This window comes from Erinaceus europaeus, chromosome 10, assembly GCF_950295315.1.
Source record: "Erinaceus europaeus chromosome 10, mEriEur2.1, whole genome shotgun sequence".
NCBI lineage: Eukaryota > Metazoa > Chordata > Mammalia > Eulipotyphla > Erinaceidae > Erinaceus > Erinaceus europaeus.
The window spans coordinates 55,647,985-55,670,471 of NC_080171.1; the positions used below are offsets into that span (position 1 = coordinate 55,647,985).

The 22,487-nt window shown below is 36.9% G+C and overlaps 1 protein-coding gene across 5 annotated transcripts in view; it reads left to right on the forward strand.

Annotated features, from left to right (window-relative positions):
* The window catches only part of FOCAD (focadhesin), a 327,910-nt gene that overhangs the window by 139,210 nt on the left and 166,213 nt on the right, over positions 1 to 22,487 (forward strand). For all 5 annotated transcript variants that reach the window (XR_009552025.1, XM_060199634.1, XM_060199636.1 and 2 more), the window contains 4 exons: positions 2,612 to 2,716; positions 3,492 to 3,593; positions 6,276 to 6,406; positions 9,122 to 9,248. Coding sequence is in view for 4 of the 5 variants with exons in the window: in XM_060199634.1 (XP_060055617.1) it covers positions 2,612 to 2,716; positions 3,492 to 3,593; positions 6,276 to 6,406; positions 9,122 to 9,248 (465 nt within the window). In the remaining variant the exon portion in view is untranslated. The remainder of the gene's footprint in view (positions 1 to 2,611; positions 2,717 to 3,491; positions 3,594 to 6,275; positions 6,407 to 9,121; positions 9,249 to 22,487) is intronic.

Consider the following 22,487-nt stretch of genomic DNA (forward strand, 5'->3'; position numbering starts at 1 on the left):
ACATGACCATATATCTGTATGTATATATATATATATATATATATATATATATATATTTATTTATTTATTTATTTTCCTCCTCCAGGGTTATTGCTGGGCTCGGTGCCTGCACCATGAATCCACCGCTCCTGGAGGCCATTTTTTTTCCCCCTTTTGTTGCCCTTGTAGCTTCGTTGTGGTTATTATTATTGCCCTTGTTGACGCAGTTCGTTGTTGGATAGGACAGAGAGAAATGGAGAGAGGAGGGGAAGACAGAGAGGAGGAGAGACAGATAGACACCTGCAGACCTGCTTCACCGCCTGTGAAGCGACTCCCCTGCAGGTGGGGAGCCGGGGGCTCGAACCGGGATCCTCACGCCGGTCCCCGCGCTTTGCGCCACATGCGCTTAACCCACTGCGCCACCGCCCGACCCCCATCTGTATATATTTTTACCGAACCTTTTCACCTATTCTCAAATAGAGTAACCACACACACCTCCAAGATGTCAGTCTTATTTCCTATAGTCCATTAAACCTGCCCCTTTCTTTATGTTTATTTATAAAAAGGAAATAGTGACAAAAACATAGGATAAGAGGGGTACAACTCCACACAATTCTCACCACCCTCTGTATCCTATCCCCTCCCGATAGCTTTCTTTTCTTTCTTTCCTTTCTTTCTTTCTTCCTTTCTTTCTTTCTTTCTTTCTTTCTTATTATTATCTTTATTTATTCATTTATTGGATAGAGACAGCCAGAAATCAAGAGGGAAGGGGGGGACAGAGAGGAAGAGTGACAAAGAGAAACCTGCAGCACTGCTTCACCACTTGTGAAGCTCTCCCACTGCAGGTGGGGTCGGTCTTTCTTTCTTTCTTTCTTTCTCTCTTTCTTTCTCTTTAAAAATTTTATTTATTTATGAGAAAGATGGGAGGAGAGAGAAAGAACCAGACATCACTCTGGCACATGTGCTGCCAGGGATCAAACTCAGGACCTCATGCTTTACCACTATGCCATCTCCTGGACCACGATAGCTTTCTATTCTTTAACCTTCTGGGAGTATAGACCCAGGGTCATTATGGGGTGCAGAAGATGGAAGCTATGGCCAGAAACCTTTTCCTTTTTATTCTCCAGCCTCAAGCACCCCCCTTGTGTTTTGCTTTAGTCTCATAGGGCTTTTTTTCACTCTTTTTTGTCTCTTCCTTTGCTATCATTTTTTTTTTTTAAATATCCCACATGTGAGTGAGATCATCTAATTTTTGTCTACTTATTTATTTTTCTTGGTATGTCTCCTTCTAGCTCTGTGTAAATTATAGCAAAAATCAGAGTCTTATATTTGGTTTCGACTGAGCACTATTCCATTGTGTATAGACATAGCTTTTTTTTTTTTTTTTTTTTGCCATCTTGTTATTTACCTGCCCGTCCCCCCAGGGAATTTATGCTGGTTCAATTCTACCACTTCTGGCAGACAGAGAAAAAGTCGGAAAGACTGTTCCTGTGACACTGAGGTTTTAGTTTTGATACTGTAAATGGTTGCATTGAAGCATATTGTTTTGAAATACAACTCCTGTTCTTTATATCTTAGAATCTCCTGTTTCAGTTTGTCTGTGGCTGTGGAGTCCTGTGCTCTGGATTACCTCTTTCTTCACTAGACATGTTCTCCCTGTCTCCAGATAGGGTTTATTAGGATTTTATTGCTTGTAGATTGTGGACTTTGGCTTCTTCACTTCTCTGGCTATTGGAGTTCTCGGAGCTGTAGGTGGTTTTTCATGCAGATTTTCTGTCAATTCTGTTGTAGATCAGACTTCATCTCCAGAGCAGGTTGGCAGGACTGCATGCTAGATCTGTTGCTTATATAACTTAATTGTTAACTACTCATTAAAATAGTAATATTCTTTGAGGCACAACAATATTTTTGTACTATTGAGAAATTAAAATAAATGTTTAAATCAAAACATACTGGGAGGGGGTAGAGAGAATAATAGTTATGCAAAGAGATTCTCATGCCTGAGGTTCTCAAGTCCCACATTCAATTTTCCATACCACCATAAACCAGAGCTGATCAGTGCTCTGGTTAAAAATAATAATAATAGGGAGCTGGGCAGTAGCGCAGCGGGTTAAGTGCACATGGTGCGAAGCACAAGGACCGGCTTAAGGATTTTGGTTCCAACTCCATGCTCCCCACTTGCAGGGGCATCACCTCACAAGTGGTGAAGCAGGTCTGTAGGTGTCTATCTTTCTCTCCCCCCTCTCCGTCATTCCCTCCTCTCTTGATTTCTCCCTGTCCAACAACAATGACAGCACTAAGAACAACAATAATAATAACAACAATAAACAAGGGCAATAAAAAGGGAAAAAATGTCCTCCAGGAGCAGTAGATTCCTAGTGCAGGCACCAAGCCCCAGTGGAAAAAATAAATAAAAAATATATATATATTTGCTTTTATTTGGAGATAATTATAATGAGAACATTAGTATACATATGAAACTACCATTAATAATAAATGGTAGTTGGCATTTTTTAAATCTCTTAATTCATATATTCATACTATTCTCTTGGAGAAAAATGAAATGATTTATTTATAGATTGATTTTCTTTAGATTAGCACATAACTAATATACTCTTTAAATTCATTTTAGGTACCAAATCTGATTCCAGTTTTGATGTTCAAATTAGGAAGACCATTGGAACCTATATTATATCATGATATCTTGTATACTTTACCTACACTTGGTGTTCACAAGGTTTGTGTAATTAGCCAATTTACTTTGGGATAAAAGGAAATTGATCCTCAACTAAAATGTTGCATTCTGTTTGGTGTTTTATGAAATCTGAAACTCTTAACTTTGCTATGATCTTTACTTCTCTTTGAGGGTCAAAAATATCAGTTATAACATTTAAGTATTCATTTTGTTACAATTACTGCCTTTGTCAAATTAGGTTATTTAATAGCAAAAGTATATACTACTACTACTAATAATAATAATACTCACCATTACCTATTAACTTTGATGGGTCTTTATCCTCCTAGTATTGTTAACTATCTGATTCATAGAGAAGATGAATAATGCTGTAGTGAGCTTCCACTTCAGTCTTTATTATATGTTAGTTTTTTCTTTAATGTTCTGGGTATTTGTTGTTGTTGTTGTTGATTCAGTTATGACCGACAAATTTATAGATAAGAGGGGTACGAAACTACACAATTCCCATCACTAGAATTTTGCATCCCATCCCCTCCACTGGAGGTTTTCCTATTCTTTATCTCTCGGGGAGCATGGACCCAGGATCATTATGGGGTGCAGAAGGTGGAAAGTCTGGCTTCTGTAATTGCTTCTCTACTGGACATGAGCGTTAGCAGGTCAATCAATACTTCCAGCCTGTTTCTCTCTTTGCCTAGTGGTCCAGGGCTTTGGAGAGGTAGGGTTCTAGGACACATTGGTGAGGTTTTCTGTATTTTGAGTAATTTAAAGATTTTCTACCTTAAATTTATGAAAATAAAATTTCTTAACTGTTTTCTAGGTGTGCATAGGACAAATTCTACGAGTAATTCAACTTCTTGGAGCAACTCCACAACTGAGAGCTATTACTTTGCGTTTGTTGACATTACTGTGGGAAAAGCAGGTAAGCTCAAATATATACTTGCTATATTAAACATGTTCCTCTCACTCGAGAAAGCTAATTTTGTCATTATTTGAGACAGTGCTTTGATAGTAATGCTAGTAAGTAATACAAATGATTGCACTGAGAAGTTGCAATTTTAAAAAATATATACTTTATAGGTGGGGCTAATATTTTATAGTACAGTGGTTGACACATATGTACAAACTGATTTTTTTTAAATTATTTTACTAGGGAGCTAATAGTTTTCAGTACAGTAGTTGACATAAAAACAGTTTTTCATCTTCCTATAGTAGATGTTGCATTTTGATTCTTTTTTCACTCTTTTTCTTCAGTTTTTATCTTTTTTTTTTAATTAAGAGGTTAATGACTTAAAGTACAATTGTTGGCACATTGGTACAATTTATTATCTTACCAGGATAGGTGTCTGCAAAATGCTCTTAACAACAACTTAGGTCCATCATTGTGTACCAGGATGCAAATGACACCCCATACTCCCACCTATCTGTCCTCCTTACCCAGAGTCCTTTGCTTTAGTACAGCACACCAAACTAGTCCAAGTTTTACTTTATGTTTCCCCTTTCTCTTCTTCTTTGTTAAGTTCTGCCCATGAGTGAGATTCATTCCATATTCATCCGTCTCTTTCACTTAACATTATTTCATTATTTCTTCAAGCTCCATCCAATATGAGGTGAAGAATATGATTTCTGACTAGTATTCTATTGTGTGTGTATATATATATATATATATATATATATATATATATATATATATATATATATCTTTCTTAGCCACTCATCTGTTGTTGGACACCTAGCTTGTTTTCAAGTTTTGACTATTACAAATTGTGCTGCTATGAACATAGGTTTATATAGATCTCTTTGCATGCATATGTTTGATTCCTTAAGATATATCCTCAGAAGAGGAGTCTCTGGGTCACAAGATAGGTCTATTTCTAGCCTTCTGAGAGTTCTCTCCACTGCTCTCTATAGTGATGAGACCAGTTTACATTCCCACCAGCAGGACTGGAGGGTTCTTTTACCCTCACAATCTTTCCAACAGTTGTTGTTATTGTCCTTTCATAAGTGTGACATTCTCACAGGAGTGAAGTGTTATCTCATGGTGATGCTTTCTATCCGTGATGCAGTCAGTTCTGACTGACTTTCTGAGAGAAACTGAAAATAGGAAAAATAATACTTCTTCAAATTCAAAATTATTTTTTCTATTTGTCTGGAAAAGTAATAATATTATTGTAAGGGATCAGAGCCTTTTTTAATTAGGCTGAGGTTTAGCCACTTTTATTCTTGTTTTTGAAATGAGCAGTGCATGGGTCTAAAAGAAAATCCTTGGGATATATATCCTAAGGAACCCAACTCACCCATCCAAAAAGATTTGTGTATATCTATGTTCAAAGCAGCACAATTTTTAAAAAAATATTTATTTATTTATTTATTCCCTCTTGTTGCTTTATTGTTGTAGTTATTGTTATTGTTGTTGTTGTCGTTGGATAGGACAGAGAAAAATGGAGGGGGGGGAGACAGAGAGGGGGCGATAGACACCTGCAGATCTGCTTCACCGCTTGTGAAGCGACTTCCCTGCAGGTAGGGATCCTGGGGCTCGAACCGGATCCTTACTCCAGTCCGTGCACTTTGCGCCATGTTCGCTTAACCCTGTGCTACACCCCCCCATCCCTGAAATCACCATTTTTAATAGCTGAGTAGTATTCCATTGTGTACATATACCACAACTTGCTCAGCCACTCATCTGCTGTTGGACGCCTGCAGTGCTTGCAGGTTTTGGCTATTACAAATTGTGCTGCTGGGAGTTGGGTGGTAGCACAGCGGGTTAAGTGCTCGTGGCGCAAAGCACAAGGACCGGCTCAAAGATCCCGGTTCCAGCCCCTGGTTCCCCACCTGCAGGGGAGTCGCTTCACAGGCAGTGAAGCAGGTCTGCAGGTGTCTTTCTCTCCCCCTGTGTCTTCCCCTTCTCTCTCTCCATTTTTCGGTGTCCTGTCCAACGACAATAACAATAATAAGCACAACAATGATAAAACAACAAGGGGAAACAAATGGTCTCCAGGAGCAGTGAATTCATGGTGCAGGCACTGAGACTCGGCAATAACCCTGGAGGCAAAAAAAAAAAAAAGGTGATTTCACCATTTTCAGCCCATCTTGGATGGGCTGGAAGAAATCATGTTAAGTGAAATAAGTCAGAAACAAAAGGATGAAGATGGGATGATCTCACTCACAGGCAGAAGTTGAAAAACAAGATCAGAAGAGAAAACACAAGTAGAACTGGAACTGGAGTTAGTGTATTGCACCAAAGTAAAAGACTTTGGAGTGGGTGGGTGGGGAGAGTACAGGTCCTGGAAAAGGATGACAGAGGACCTAGTGGGGGTTATATTGTTATGTGGAAAACTGAGAAATGTTATCCATGTATCAACTATTGTATTTACTATTGACTGTAAAACATTAATCCCCCGATAAAGAAATTAAAAAAAAATAAAAAGAAAACCCTGAGCAGTCACAACAGACATTTTTTCCACCAAACAGAAGAAAGAAGAAATATGTCATAATTGGCAGTGCAAATATGAAACTTAGAGGTGAAAACTCTGCACAAAAGGAGATAATGATTATTCTGCTCCACTTGGGGAATTACCTTCTTCTTGTGAAATTGCCTTCTTAGGATCGAGTCTATCCTGAACTTCAGCGTTTCATGGCCCTGTCTGATGTGCCCTCTCTGTCTGTGGGCAAGGAAGTCCAGTGGGAGAAACTGATCGCAAAAGCAGCATCGATCAGAGACATATGTAAACAAAGGTAAATCATGTTTAGTCTTTGGGAATGTGTATATACAAGATAGATACTCTTTTGCATTTTACCTTTTTCTTGCAAGTAGGAAGCTAGGAAGGATGAAAGCATATCTGTGTCAGGGTAAATTTTCTTTTATTTTTTCAGAGTAAATATTTAAGACAAATTTTTCTGATTGCAAAATTTAGAAATACTGGGCAATAACCTTAATAAGTTTTTTCATTCAGATCTAGTCTTATTTCTAAGGACAGGATATTTAGACTCTTTGTGGATAATAAATTAATATTATGACAACATGGTGTTGTGTTTTCTTTTCCTGTAATAAATTCCCTGAACCTAAGCAGTAGACATTATTTGAACTATTCTACTTATGTTCTCCTTGTGATACACCTTAGTGTTATTATTTTTTTAATTTCTTTATTGGGGAATTAATGTTTTACATCCAACAGTAAATACAATAGTTTGTACATGCATAACATTTCCCAGTTTTCCATATAACAATACAGCCCCCCACTAGGTCCTCGGTCATCCTTTTTGGACCTGTATTCCCCCTCCACCACCTATCCCAACACCTTATTTTTTATAAGAAACTTATTTGTGTCTTATGTGTGATTCATTATGGGAATACTAGAAATTGTTATAAGGAAGGCAATGATCTTCAATTTCCACACATGCTTTAGGGTTTAGTGAGACATGAAGATATTCGGAAATAAATTTTCTGTTTTAGATTATGGGTGAAGTAGCAAAGAGGTGACAAAAACAGAATCAAATCTACACCAAGTTCTATTTTGAAAGACTTTTTTTGTTCTACTTGACGTAAATGAGGTAAAAAATATTTAGGGAGGAAATAGATTTAATACCATTGATTTAATCCTGCAGCTTTCTTTCCTGGGCAAACTCTATACTGTTGAATTCTTAGAAGCATCGCTCTCATTTTTATCTATGATGACACTGGGTTATGGCCATACCACCTGGAATATACTCCTGATCTCGTTTAATCTATGTTGATGTTGACTCTTTCTGAAATGATATTTTCTGAGATAGTACAGTGAATGGGCTGAACCAAATGGTGTTAAAAAATATATTCCTGGGAGTCGGGCTGTAGTGCAGCGGGTTAAGCGCAGGTGGCGCAAAGCACAAGGACCGGCATAAGGATCCCGGTTCCAACCCCGGCTCCCCACCTGCAGGGGAGTCGCTTCACAGGCGGTGAAGCAGGTCTGCAGGTGTCTATCTTTCTCTCCTCCTCTCTGTCTTCCCCTCCTCTCTCCATTTCTCTCTGTCCTATCCAACAACGACAACAACAATAATAACTACAACAATAAAACAACAGGGGCAACAAAAGGGAATAAATAAATTAAATAAATATTTTTTTTAAAAAAATATTCCTGTTTCAAGTAAAATCTTGAACTAGGATTTAGCTAAGCTTATGCTGTGATGCCCTTTTTTTTTTTTTAAAAAAAAAAAGCTTTAGTCTTTTTAATATTTATTTTATTTATTCCCTTTTGTTGCCCTTGTGTTTTATTGTTGTAGTTATTATTGTTGTCTTCATTGTTGGATAGGACAGAGAGAACAAGGAGAGGAGGAGAAGACTGAGGGGGAGAGAAAGACAGATACCTGCTTCACCCCTTGTGAAGCGAACCCCCTGCAGGTGGGGAGCCAGGAGCTTGAACTGGGATCCTTATGCCGGTCCTTGAGCTTTGCGCCATGTGCACTTAATCCGCTGTGCTACCGCCTTCCAAAGCTTTAGTCTTATTGCAATGTAGAAATGACCTTAACCTAAAAGTTATATAAATGTATTCTAAGACCTGAGGATTTGGATCCCTTTGAGGTATAACATAGAAAAAAATATGAGAGAGGGAGGTTAAATTATGTGACTGAAGTTGAGGTTGTGGAGAAGTTAGCTACCAGACGTGATAAGTCTGTTGGCAGCTTATTCAATGCTCATTTTAGTTACCACCTCAAGATCTGTCAAATTTATCCACTTTCTGAAAATGGCTTATGCTTATCAGATGGTGAGATGATAGAGCCCAGCACTGCAATTTTAGGAAGTGATATTCTGTTATTAGAGAACAGTATTATATCACCTGGGAGATTACTGAGAATGCAAGAATGAACCTGAGTATTTCTTTATGAAGTTAAAAGTTTTTGTTTTTAATATATGGAATCAGAAAGGATGGAAAGAAGTTGGATAAGTACCTGCCATCAAGTTGGTATTTAGTTACAGTTCATACTTTTATTTTATCATCATTGTTACTGTCATTATTTTGCTACGTATAATTATCTTAGCTAGTATCACTCTGATAATAAGTTACCTTTTACTCTCATAGGTCTGCTTTTGTAGTTAGCACCTAATACTAAAGTTACCGCAGAGCAAGGATAACTATTTCTACTGATAATCTCATTTAGGCAAGTCACCTTTATTACAAACTGGAGTTTTATTGTCAGTGGAGACAGTAAGATTTACTCTTGAGAGAGAATAAACTTTATAAGCAGCTGCCTTATTTTGAATACTTTCCTATAGAAAAACGAGGGGTTGTAGTAGAAACAACAATGATGAAATCTTTGAAGCAAAACACCTTGAAGATTTGAGAGTCAGTACTTCTAAGCACAAGAGTTAAAAAAAAAAAGGCCTAATGTTTTTTTTTTTTTTTGCTCAGTGAAGACATGAAAGTGGCAATATAGCTGTCTGACTTGATCATGTTTCTTAACTGTAATTTTTTGTAGGCCCTATCAGCACGGTGCAGATATGTTGGCAGCAATTTCCCAGGTGTTAAATGAATGCACAAAGCCTGATCAAGCTACTCCAGCAGCCTTAGTGTTACAAGGTCTTCATGCGCTGTGCCAAGCTGAGGTAGGCTCTTTTGAATTGTTTTTGGATGATTTGGAAGGAAATATTTTGCAACGTATACTAGTTACATGAATAAAAATTCGGACTCAGACAACTGACAGCTTGGATGCTTATTCCTAGAGAATTTTGTTATATTTTCTATTTGAAAAACTCTTTCTAAAGGGAATTATTAAAACATCTGATCATGTAGGTATTTTTCTAGAGGTTAAAGAAGATGAGACCTTAGCGAGTTTTTTTCCCTTTCATTCATTTTTTTTATTAATGTACAAGGAAAAATTATGTTTATTACTGAATTCTTATTTCTTAGTTTTGTGTTTATACCTTAGAAGCAGATGAAGTAAGAAAATTGGCTTGGGCTAGTGGTCATTTTATAACTGACAGAAGTTTTTTGTTGCTGTTGTTGTTGTTGTTATTTTTTAAAGATATTGTATTGCTGATTTTATAAAAGTTGATTACAGGGGTATAGCTCCACCCCACCCTCCTCACCCCCAGTCCCCCATAGTTTTTACAAAATCTTGCAGCCTGGCTACTTTCTTCCTGTTTTTGTTTGTTTGTTTGTTTTTAACAACATCATATATCTCAATTTCAGTTTTCTTTATATTCATGTATGCATGAAACCATTTGATAGTTGTCTTATAGAGAAATGGAGGTCATTTAGTAATAGGTATAAACTATAGTAACAGGAGTCTGTGATCATAAAGAACTGAAGGAAGGGGACAGGCAGTGGTGTACCTGTTGGTGCATATATTACAATACACAAGCTCCTGGTCTCCATCTGAAGGGGGGAAACTTCAGAAGTAGTAAAGCAGTGTTGCAGGTGTCTCTCTGTCTCTCCCCCATTTCCCCCTTCCTCTCAAATTTTGGCTGTCTCTGTCCAATAAATAAAGATGAGAGACACAGAGAGAGAGAGAGGGAGAGAGAGATGGAGAGAGAGAGAGAGAGAGAGAGAGAGCCCTCTGAGGGATAAGATGGAACTTTAGCTTTCCCCGCCATTTTTTATTTATTTTTTAATGCATAGCTGAGGTTGAGAGATAACAGTCTTCATGCAAATTAATTTTATGCCTGAGAGAGGCTTTATGATTTTAGATTCAATCCCAGGCACTACCCTAAACTAGAACTGAAAAGTACTTCAGGGAATAGAAGGGAGACAGTATTGTGAAGAAAAAAAAACAAGCAAACAAAAACAAAAAAATGGAAGGAAGAGGGATCCAAAAAAGAAAGAAAAAAGCAAAGCTGGGGAATGAACTCAAGGCTGCCTCCATATAGGTTACCACTGAGCTTTCTTATGGATCCAATTTCTTTTTAAGTTTTGTACAAGAGGGAAGGGATACTAAAGACATAGCACTGCTCCACTATTCATAAAACTTCCCTGGTACATTCCATACATTCCATGGTTTTCCCTTGTAGTGCCAAGACTCAGACCCAGACGTTTACACTTGGTGAAGCAAATGCTCTACTGGGTAAGCTGTTTCCCACCTGCCAGGTCACTCTTACAATAATTTGTTTCAGAAAAAGCATCTCATTAATATGCATATAACACAGAAGCTGAATGCATAGCACTTTGGCAAGATACTATATATTATAAGAATAATAATAGCAGTCAGTCTCCAATATGTGAAAAAGATAAACTAGAAGGAAGTTGATGCAAAGCTATGAACTCAAACACACAATTTTGCAAAATGAAGGCAAGATACTATGTATTATAAGAGTAATAGCAAGTCTCCAATAATTCAAGGATGTTAACTAGAAAAAGTTGTTGTAATAAACAACTTAAAATAGCAATAAAATAGAATGCATAATTTTGCAAAATGAATTTTAACTCACGTAAGAAAAAACATCGCAAATAAGAATATGCATGTTAGGTTAAAGGAAGAGAAAGACAGATACCTGGAGGTGGTTGTTAGTCAAAAGGAAAGAGTAAATAGAAAGTGTTACCGGTAGAACTCTGTAAAGGTATACCATAACAGATAAAATAATTTCAGAAATAGCCACCAAATTAAAGAAACTCAGATCTGAATTTTTATATGTCTTTCAAAAAACTGAAACATTATATCAAGGAAATAATGAGAAAATCAATTATAATAAATTATTTTTCTGTTGAAATATACCAACATGCATACGTTATTCAATTTAACTTCTTACTCATGGTACACAAGCTAAACTCACTGACTACCGTATTTGTCATTGACACTGCTCATACAGGAAGCATTGCACTTTACCAGATCATACCTATTTATGGTTATAAAATCAAAGGTACTATACTAAATATGTCTAAATTTTATTTAGTGTGGTCTATGCTTGATGCATGCTATTTATTATATAATTAAATCTATATAAGATATTAAAAAATAAACTCAAGCTATTATAGATGATAAGAAGGAGAGAAACAGAAAGGTGTGGGAAAGATTAAAAGTACTAGAGATGGGGGCCGGATGGTAGGTCAGTGGGTTAAGTGCACATGGTGCAAAGCAAGGATTGGCATAAGGATCCTGGTTGGACCCCCTGGCTCCCCACTTGCAGGGGGAGGTCTCTTCACAAGCGGTGAAGCAGGTCTGCTGGTGTCTATCTTTCTCTCCCCCTCTCTGTCTTCCCATCCTCTCTTGATTTCTCTCTGTCCTACCCAATAACAACAATAATAACAAAAACAACAACAACAATAAACAACAAGACAACAATAGGGAAAAAATAGCCTTCAGGAGCAGTGGATTTGTAGTGCAGACACCGAGCCCCAGCAATAACCCTGTATGCAAAAAAAAAAAAAAAGTACTAGAGATAATGAGATTAAAAAAGATATAGAGAGCTATATGTATGGAAATGTCATATATATATATATGTATTATATAGTATTTATATGTAAATATATATATGGCATGTAAATACTTCTAAGAGAGTCTTTTTAAAACTGTTCCTGTCTCATCATTCTTTGCATGAACAGTTATCTATCTGTTTCTTCCTCTGCTTTCATACTTTAAAGTTAACTCACATTTCTATGACTTATGTTTCCAGGCCTGTTTTCCTGTGATTCATCTTGCTGAGAGTTAACTTTTTCCTTGTGTCCTTTGCAAAGTCATTTTTCCTGTCTGCAAGGCAACCTGGTCCTGTTACCAGGATCTCTACTGCAGCTGGGACACTTTTGAGTTTGGCTGGCTTACCTACTGCCACAGGGGTACAATGTTCAGTTCCTTGATTCCCCAGATAACCTCCTAGAGTTCAGTTTGCTCAAGATCCTCTACAGTTCTAAACAACAGTTCTTAGCTCCCTTTAAAAGCTGCTCAGTTCCTGAATGATTCACCTTGGGTCCTTTAAATCTTTTGTGAGGATTTGAAGTAGTTGCAGATATGGCACCCACCAGCAATTAAGTGCCTTGTTTCTGCTTGAGTCTTTGTACCTCCTCCTTCCTGTTCCCACTGTCCATGTGCAATCAAGAATCTTCAGACAGTGATGTTCTTTTTCTTTACCGGAAAACTTATGTGTGCTCTGATGAAATTCTTTGAGATACTTCGTTTTAATATTCGTTTTCTGAGGGAGAGCAAACTTCCCAGAAATTATTTTTAACTTGAAGGCTGACAAAGGGTCTTTTCCAGTGATCAGATTAACTGGAAATGAGTTGATGTTAGATCTGCATCTCTAAACCATTTTCTAAATATTAGACTACTCCCAAAATCATAGCAGAAGAGAGAACCTAACTGTTTTGGAGGAATGTAATAATAATTACATCAAAGAATCTTTCATACACTTAACCAAAGTTTTTGATATAATGAACAGACATACTTAAGCGAATGTTTTTCTTCTTTTTTATTCTACTTTTTCAGAGTGGGTATTTTTCACATGTGCTATTTTGCTGTTTTTAGGCTATTCTGTTGTTCAGATAGACAGATAGATAGACAGATAGACAGACCCAGTGAGCAAGGGTGGGGGTATAGCATAATGGTTATGCAAAGAGACCTTCATACCTGATGCTCTCAAGTCCTAGGTTCAATCCCCCATACCACCATAAGCCAGAGCTGAGCAGTGCTCTGGTGGAAAAAAAAAAAAAAACAACACTCCAGTGAGCAAAACACTGTAATCTTTATTGAAGCTGTAGGACCCACCATGTGATGCTGAGTTTTGAACTTAGGCATATGACCTCCTGGTGAGCTATCTTGCAAGCCTAACCAATGTAATTTTTTTGTTGAATAAAACCATATAAACTTCGTGTTTTAGTTTATGGCTAATCATGATGGATATGATGATAAATAATTGATAATTTATATAAATGATAACAATGATAATGAAATGATAATATATGCTTATGTCCTGTGTTAAGCAGTTTTCATTTATGTTCCTTAACAACTTCCCCATCTGCAGTATAGGGATTCTAGTACCTCTGTATCTGTGTCTGTATCTGCAATATTGGGACTTTAGCTCTTTAGTTTGGATTTGGGTTTGAGTTATAGGCTGTTATTCTTATTTTAATATCTGAAATTGAGACATGTCATTTTATTTTTATTCAATATTTTACTTATTTTTACTTTAATATGACAGAGAAATAGAAAGACCAGAGAACTGCTCAGTTCTGGCTTATGGTGATACTGAGGATTGAACCTGAGACTTCAAGAGAGCCTCAGGCATGAAAGTCTTTTTTAAAAAAATTATTTTTATTATTATGATTTTTTATGTTACAGAATTACATGTCGACAGGGGTTTAAATCCACATCATTCCCACCACCAGAGTTCTGAATCTTCACTCTCCCCCACTGCAATCCACCGCAATTCCCCTAAGGTTGTAGACATGGGCCAACAACCATCATCTGTCCATATTTATTCATAATTGGCCCCTTTTTGTTCTGATTCAATCCTCTCTTTCCCTCCAAGCCACTTATGACAACATAACTACCTCCATGTGTCCCTCTTCTTTTCCTTGTCTTTTTCTGGGTGCTGATGGAGCTGGAGTTCAGAGCCCTCTTATCTTCTTTCTATCATTCCCACCCAGCTGGGAGTATGGATCAAGGTTGTTTAAGGGGAGAAAAGATAGGAGTTCTGCCTTCTGTAATGGCTTCTTTGCTGAACATGGGTGTTGACAGGTTGATCCATATGCCCAGCTTGTTTCTGTCTTTCCCTAGTGGACCAGTGCTCTGGAGATGTGAGGGTCCAGGACACATTGGTGAGGTCATCTGCCCAGAGAAGTTGGGATGCAGTCACGGTAGCATCTGTAACTTGGTGTCTGGAAGATGGCATGACCTGAGTTGAGACAAAATGGTTAATGAACAGGAACCAGAAAGTAGGACTAGACCAAATGAGATTAGGGATTTTATGGTAGAAGAAAGCCAGGGAAACCATTTTAGGCATGTTCCTGGGGGCACTCAACTATGGTTTTGCTTGAGTTTGTAGCTAGCTTGAAATTGCATAAGAATATTGTTTGAGAGAATGGTGTCAGAGTAATGAAAAAGGGCTAGAAAGTTAGATTGGGGTAGAGAGTAGTTCCTGTTCTTGAAAAAAAATTAGTGGCTAAAATTAACTGTTTATCTCCATCTACCTGCTCCAGGGCATATATATGAGTGTGTGTGTGTGTGTGTGTTTGTGTTTATGTATATGTGTTTGTGTATGTGTATGTGTATGTATATGTATCACCAGAGCCTGTGTAACCTCTAAGTCCCAATTGGTCTGAGCTTACAGCTCATGATCACAATTGGGAACATTGCAGGCTATACTTATTTTAGAACCAGTCTTTCTTGCTTGCTTTCAGAGACTGGGGCTATCCATACTGTCCTGCTTTATGGTTAGGGCAAGGTCCTAGGATGGCCCACAAGATGTCGTTCCTTATGGAAGTGATCAGTGGTGGTGGAGAGAGGAATCTTCCTTTGGAGGTCTAGGCCCATCATATGTGTATGGGAATCCTAGGATTCCCTAACTAGGGCCCCAGATGATGAGGTGGTGTGTGTGATATTGACCAAAAGGGCCATTATTAAAGCATGAAAGTCTTTTGCATAACCATTATGTTATCTTCTTAGTCTAACAATTCATTTTAGTCTCTTTATTACCTTTATAATAATAATAAAACAGGCAGATGAGCCGTATTATTTAACAAGTTGACAGATGCTTTTAGTGAAAAAAGAATTTGGTACTTTCACTGGTGAAATTCTTCCACTGTTAACATTTGCAAGTCTTTTCTCATTATTTTCTTCAAATAACAAGTAGTAATATGCTTTACTCTTTCTATTCTCTACTCATCTGTTGTTGCTGTGAGGCTCTGTAGTCTGTGTATGAGTGCATAAGAAATAATCTGAGTGTGACATTAGTTTTACTCCATGTTCTCACCACTAACTCTGGTTACTACTAGAAATATGAAAAAATGTTACCTCAGGTGGTAGAAAGGATCTTTATTTTTAGAAAGTCATGGAATTGTTTCTGATACATACCAGTTATTATCTGTACATCTTTTGACTAATTTACTAATCCATTAGAGCTGCTTTTTTTTTTCAGATGAACATAAAAGGAGTTCACAAAAAAATAGGTGTTTCTTAAATGTTAACCTTGATCTTGAAAAATTGATACACAGTTGTTCATGGTTAACATCATCAGGAACTTCCTTATTTTGATCTTTTCACTAATACTCATTTAATATATGATTAGTTTATTTAATATGTAATTTGATGTCTTCCTCTGAGTGGTATCTTAACACTTCACTGCTGAACCTATTAATCTTTCTGTATATACTTAAAAGAGACTATTTGGGATAGTCCTACATTTAGCACCAAACTCCTTCCACAATTTATGTCACTACCCATAAAGATAATTTTGAGTTTACTATTATTCAGTACTACTGTCTGAATTCATTTGGGCTGGTGTAATAAAATTAATATGTAATAATATGATTCAGGTAGTTTATAAGCAACATTTCTTCCTCACAGTTTTAGAGTCTGGGATAACAGTGTCAAGGTGCTATTTTGGGAGAGGTCATTTCCTGTTTCATACACCTTATCTTCCATATAGACCATTGTCTTCTTATAATCTCACCTACCAGACAGTGAGATAGGTCTCTATGTGGCCACTAATCTCAGTCATGAAGACTTTATCGTAGTGACTCGATTGCCTCCTAGCAACCCTATCTCCATAGACTTTGGGTTAGGACTTAAATATGTGGTAGAGAGACACAAATATTGAGCCAGTAGTTATTGTCTTGTTTATCACATTCCATTATTTCCCCCATCAACTGAGAAATCATTTCTAGGTATTTTATTTAATGGAGTTTATAGATGCTAACCCCTTAAAACATTTTTTCTGTTTGTATGTGTGTGTGAAAATGGGTATTAACATATCATAAAGAAGTACCAGAATTCAATTGCCTTCATTTCACAAAAAGAAATACTTATTTCTTTATTCCTTATTTTCTGTCTCACTTTCTTCTCCAGTGGGTAAAGTAATAGAGATGAATGTGTTATTTACCAAACTTTCTTTATAGATATTACAAATTCCCTGACTTGTGGAATTTGTTGAAACCCAACTACATCATTGTTAACTTTGGTAATAAAAACATTCTTTTTTTGATGTTTAGTAGCAAATAACTACATTTATCGAAATATAAGGAGATAACCTATTTTCCCTTGATAAGGTGTGATGCAGTATTATATGTTCCTGTTAAGTCTTTCTAAGACTGCATGTGTATGCATTCATTCATTATTTCTGAGTATATTGATGTTATGTCTTGTGACATGTATTAAAATTGTAAATTATACTTAATTTAGCTGCTCTTGCCTGGCCACATTTACTAATTTGGGACTAATGTGTTTTTTTTTTTTTCTCTTTTTTTTGCCAGCATGCTCTCTACAGAAGCCAGCATGCATTCAGTGAAGCCATTCATTCTGTCTTCTAATTGATATCATGTGTGAAGCATTGATAGCTGCCAAGAGTTTCAAGAATGAAAATAGTCAGCATAGTTATAAATCTATTCCCCAGCAGCATCTGGTAGTAATTTTTCTATTCATTAATCTTTAAATCCTTGACTAGTAAATACAATTCAGAATAATAAAAAAGGTACCCTAAAACAATGAATATTTAAAAGTCAGTAAGGAACATAGACTAAACTGATTAATCATATCTTTAAGAAACTAACTCCAAAGTTGGAAAAATATCCAATTTTACTGTTACTAGCTTTACATTTTATAGTGAGTTGAGCTATTTTGTTATCATGTAATTTTTTAATCGAGAAATTTTTTTGTCCTTCACATAGTTAAATTAAGTCAGCAGTTGCTGCTGCTTTATCATTTATCATGATCTTCAGTGAGTGATTGAAAGGTTGGATTTCATCTCAGTGCCAACTTTGTCAAGGTGTAGATTTTGTTTTCAATATATGTTTCTTTGATGCTACTTTACTTTACACAAAAATAAAATAAATGGGGAAAAAAGTTCTAGAAATCTCCACTGACTATATACAGTCAAGAATATAGCTTTGCATTTTGGAAGTAGATAAGAGGAAATTACTTTCTTCATAATACTAAAAGTATATTGATTTGGGACTTTATAAGTTTCATTTTAGGCTAAACTGTGTAAAACAAATTGCAGCTGATATTTCTTAGCTACCTTTGAGTTTGAGCAGTTTACGGTATGGGGATTTTTACAGAAGATACCGACTCTGACAATTTAAGTAACTTTCTCAAAATCCCCAAACTTGTAAATAAATGAGGAGGGGAGTAGACCCAGGGCACTCTCTGTGTCTATGTTCTTTTGTTATTCTGAGGCATCCTTCTTTTGAAAAGATGTGGACATTGAAAGAAGTTTTTTTTAATTTCCATATTGAGGGTTTGTCGTTCTCCAAGGGGAAAATAATATTTTTGCATTGTCTTTTCTGTAGTTTTCCCATTCATCTCTCTCATCTTTCTTTTTACCCACTCTCACCCTCATTTGTCATGATCTTTTCCATAATACCTAGTGATGACTCTAAGAAGCAATATTCTCTTTTTAATAAACCTTATTGGAGTTTAATTCAACGCATCCCTTTAATTTATACACTTCAATGGTTTTAAATTTATTTACAGCTATGCAGCCTTAGCCACAGTCAATTTTAATAGTATTTTCATAACCTTCCTGAAAACTCAGTACTCTTTCTCACTATTTCAGCTCTTTTTTTTTTTTTTTTTTGCCTTCAGGGTTATTGCTGGGGCTTGGAGCCTGCACCATGAATCCACTGTTCCTGGAGGCCTTTTCCCCCCCCCCCTTTTGTTGCCCTTGTTGTTGTAGCCTTGTTGTGGTTATTACTGTTGTTGTTGATGTCGTTTGTTGTTGGCTAGGACAGAGAGAAATAGAGAAGGGGAATCCCGACAGAGATGGGGAGGGAAAGATAGACACCTGCAGACCTGCTGACCACCTGTGAAATGACTCCCCTTTAACATGCATTTACATCAGTACTTATGTAAATACAGACATTGAAAACAAACATGTTGTTCTGTCTATTAATTCAATGTATTAAAATGTGTAATCCTGGCGGCTGGGTGGTGTCACATGCACCCTGTTAAATACAGAATACAAAGCACAAGGACCTGCATAAGGATCTGTGTTCGAGCCTCTGGCTCCCTACCTGCAAGGGGGTCGCTTCACAAGCAGGGCTACAGGTGTCTACCTTTCTCTCTTCTTCCCTATCTCCCCTTCCTTTCTCAATTTCTATCTGTCCTTCCAATAAAAATGAAAAAGTGCCTGCCAGAAGCAGTGGATTTTTAGTTACCATCTGTGAGCCCCAGCAATAACCCTGGAGACAAACACACACACAAAAACACATATCTATCTTTACACACACACACACACACACACACACACACACACACACACACACACACACACACACACACACAAATTGAGATGGAATGAGGGATGAGAGACAGACAGACAGACAGACACACTTGCTGCATTACTTGATTACTTATGAATCTTCCCCTTTATATTTGGGGTCCAAAGGTTTAAACCCAGGTCCTTGAGCCTGCCAAAGTGTGCATTCTGTGGGCCATATGGTGGCTTACCCAGTTAAGGACACATATCACCATGCAGAAGGATCCACGTTCAAGCCCCTGCTTCCAACCTGCATGGGGATGTTTCAAGAGCAGTAAAGCAGGTCTTCAGGTATCTTTCTTTGCCCCTTTCTATCTCCCATCCCCTCTCTCCCTGTCCTGTCATATAAAAATTTGAAAGAAAAGAAAGGGTGGGGGAGATAGTCACCGGGAGCAGTGGATACCTAGTGCCATCACCCAGCCTCAGTGATAAAAAAATAAAAACAAACAAATGAACAAACAAAAAAACATGCTACCAGGTGCATCATTGCACAGCCACTCAAGCTTAATTATTAAGGAAATGCCAGATCTATTTACTGACATTAGTATGTGAATGAATGTGCTTCCTCACCAGAAGTGTATCAAAATTCTAATTTCTTCTTGTCCTCACTAGTTTTTTCTTATGTACTTTTGTTATTATTTTTAGTGGTTACTATCCCAGTGATGACTGTCTCCTATGTTTTTGCTTATTATTTCCATGATAATTGCTATTGAGGATTTTTCCCCCCTGTATCCACTGGCCACTTAGTTCTTGAGAAATGTATTTTTAAATCATTGTAATATTCTCCTGTCCATTCTTTTTAGCTTCTTTGGTTAGTCACGTTATCTTTTGCTTTAAGGAATGACTCATAAGAATGTACTTGACTTAACCCCCCAGTCCTGTACTTTGGTGCAATATACCTAACAAAGTCCAAGTTCTGCTTCATGCTTCCATTTCTGTTCTTATTTCTAAACTTCTATGAGTGAGATCATCCCATATTCATTTTTCTCTCTCTGGCTTATCTCATTTAGCATGACTCCTTCAAGCTCCATCTAATATAAGGTGATGAAGAAGAATTCATGATTTTTATAGCTTAGCAATATATTCAGAGGTTTATTTGGGAACTCATCTCCAGTGGCAAAATTAAATTAATTTTTTTTAAAAAGCACATGAAACTGCATCAAATTATCTTTTACACAATGAACAGAATTAGAACCAAAAAAGTCTATTAACTAAGAGAAGATATTTCATATCCCACATTGCACAAAGAGTTAATAACTAACATATATCAAGTACTCAACATAGCTCAGTAATACTAATAAAAATAACCCAATCAAAAATTGAGGAAATAACCTGTTTCGACAATTTCCCAAATGAGACTTATAGATGTGCCATAGGCACGTGAAAAATGCTCAACACGATCACTTATTACTAAAGCAGTGTGAATGGAAACTACAGTGAGATATCAAATACCAACAATGAGAATATCCTTTGTGAAAATAATGGAAACTATAAGTTTCATCAAGGATGTCAGAAAAAGATAGTCCTTTTAAAAATTATTTCTGCTTATGTACTTATTTATTATTGGATAGAAATAAAGAGAAATTGAGAGGGGGAAAGGACATAGAGAGAGAAAGAGACAAAGAGACACCTATGGCCCTATTTCACCACTTGTAGCTTTCCTCCACAGGTGGCAACCAGGGACCTGGAACCTATGTCCTTGTGCAATGTAATGTGTATTTATTCAGGTCTGCCACTACCTGGCCCCCCAAAATAGTCTGTACTGATGGAAATGCCAGTTGGTTCAATTGTAGAAGAAGTTATGATTCCTTTATAAAAAAGGGGGGTTGTGGAGGCATGATGGTGGCACACCTGTTAGAACACACATTACCTTGTACATGGAACTGGGTTTAGGCCCCTTATCCCCAACTACTGAGGAAGGAAGTTCTTAAGTGGAGAAGCAATGCAATGCTGCAAGTGTCTTTTCTCCTATTTCCCCCTTTATTCTCAATTTCTCAATATGAATATCAAAAATAAGTAAATAAATAAACAACCTGAGAAACAATGATCTTTCAGTACTACTGCTAAGAATTTATCTGTGAATATAACATTAATTCCAAGGGAATATGCATCTCTATGCCCATAATGGAATTAGTCACAATAATCAACTTATTGACTCTTTTTCAATGCCCAACACTTATACATGGACAAGACAAAGAAGATATGAAATATCATTCTGCCAGGGCCAGGCGATAGTGCAATGGGTTAAGTGCTCATGGCACAAAGCACAAGGACCAGTTTAAGGATCCTGGTTTGAGCTCCCAGCCCCCCACCTGCAGGGGGGTTGCTTCGCAAGCAGTGAAGCAGGTCTGCAGGTACCTATCTATCTTCCCCATCTCTCTTGATTTCTCTCTGTCCTATCCAACAATAAAAACAACAATGATAAACAAGGGCAACAAAAAGGGAAAAAATAGCCTCTAGGAGCAGTGGATTCGTAGTGCAGGCACTAAGCCCCAGCAATAACCCTAGAGTCAAAATAAAGCAAAAGAAAGAAAGAAGGAAAGGGATGCTATTCTGCTATTAAAAAAGTAGAAGTCATGCTTTGAGAAAAAAAGAAAATGAATGGAATTTGAATTGATTTTGCTAAATGAAATAAGCGAGAAACTGAATGATAATTGCCTGATAAGTTCACTCACCCAATCTAATCTGAAGTTTAGTGAAACCTATGGTAGTTACAAGAGAGGAAGGACTAGGGAGAAAGTTAGGAATAGCTGTTACAGAAGTTGTTGTTTTCTCCCACCAGGGTTATTGTGGGGCTCAGTGTTGGCACAGGAATCCACCAGTCCAGGTGGCTATTTTTCTTTTTTTCTATTTCCTTTCTATTTTATTAGATAAGACAGAGGGAAATTGAGAGGGTGGGGGGGGGGGAGATAGAGCAGGAGAAAGAAAGACATGTGCAGACCTGCTTCACTGCTCATGAAGGTTCTCCCTGCAGGTAGGGACAGGGGTTTACGAGCCTGGATTCTTGCACATGGTAATGTGTGTGCTCTACTTGGTGCATCACTGCCTAGCCCTATTAGAGAACACTAAAAATTTGAGGGTGGGTATTACGAAACTTTTATACATGTGATAGTATAAAAATATAGCCCTGAAATTATACATCAATAAATAGAATTTGTAGGATTATAGATCAATGTTTATAGAATTATAAATCAGAAAAAAATAAACAAATAAAATGTAATGAAAAGACTTGTAACATATTTGACCTTTAAGAGTCTTACAGTTTAGTAGAAGAGAACTTTTATTTTAAGAAAATGAACTATTTTGATGTTCAGAAATAGTACAGAATAAGGATAAATCTTTTTAAGGTATATTTGTCTAAACCTAAAGCAAGAACTTCAAGTGGGAAAGAAAAAGAATATTTTGGATTAAAAGAGAGAGGTTCTATAAGTGATCTATAACTTT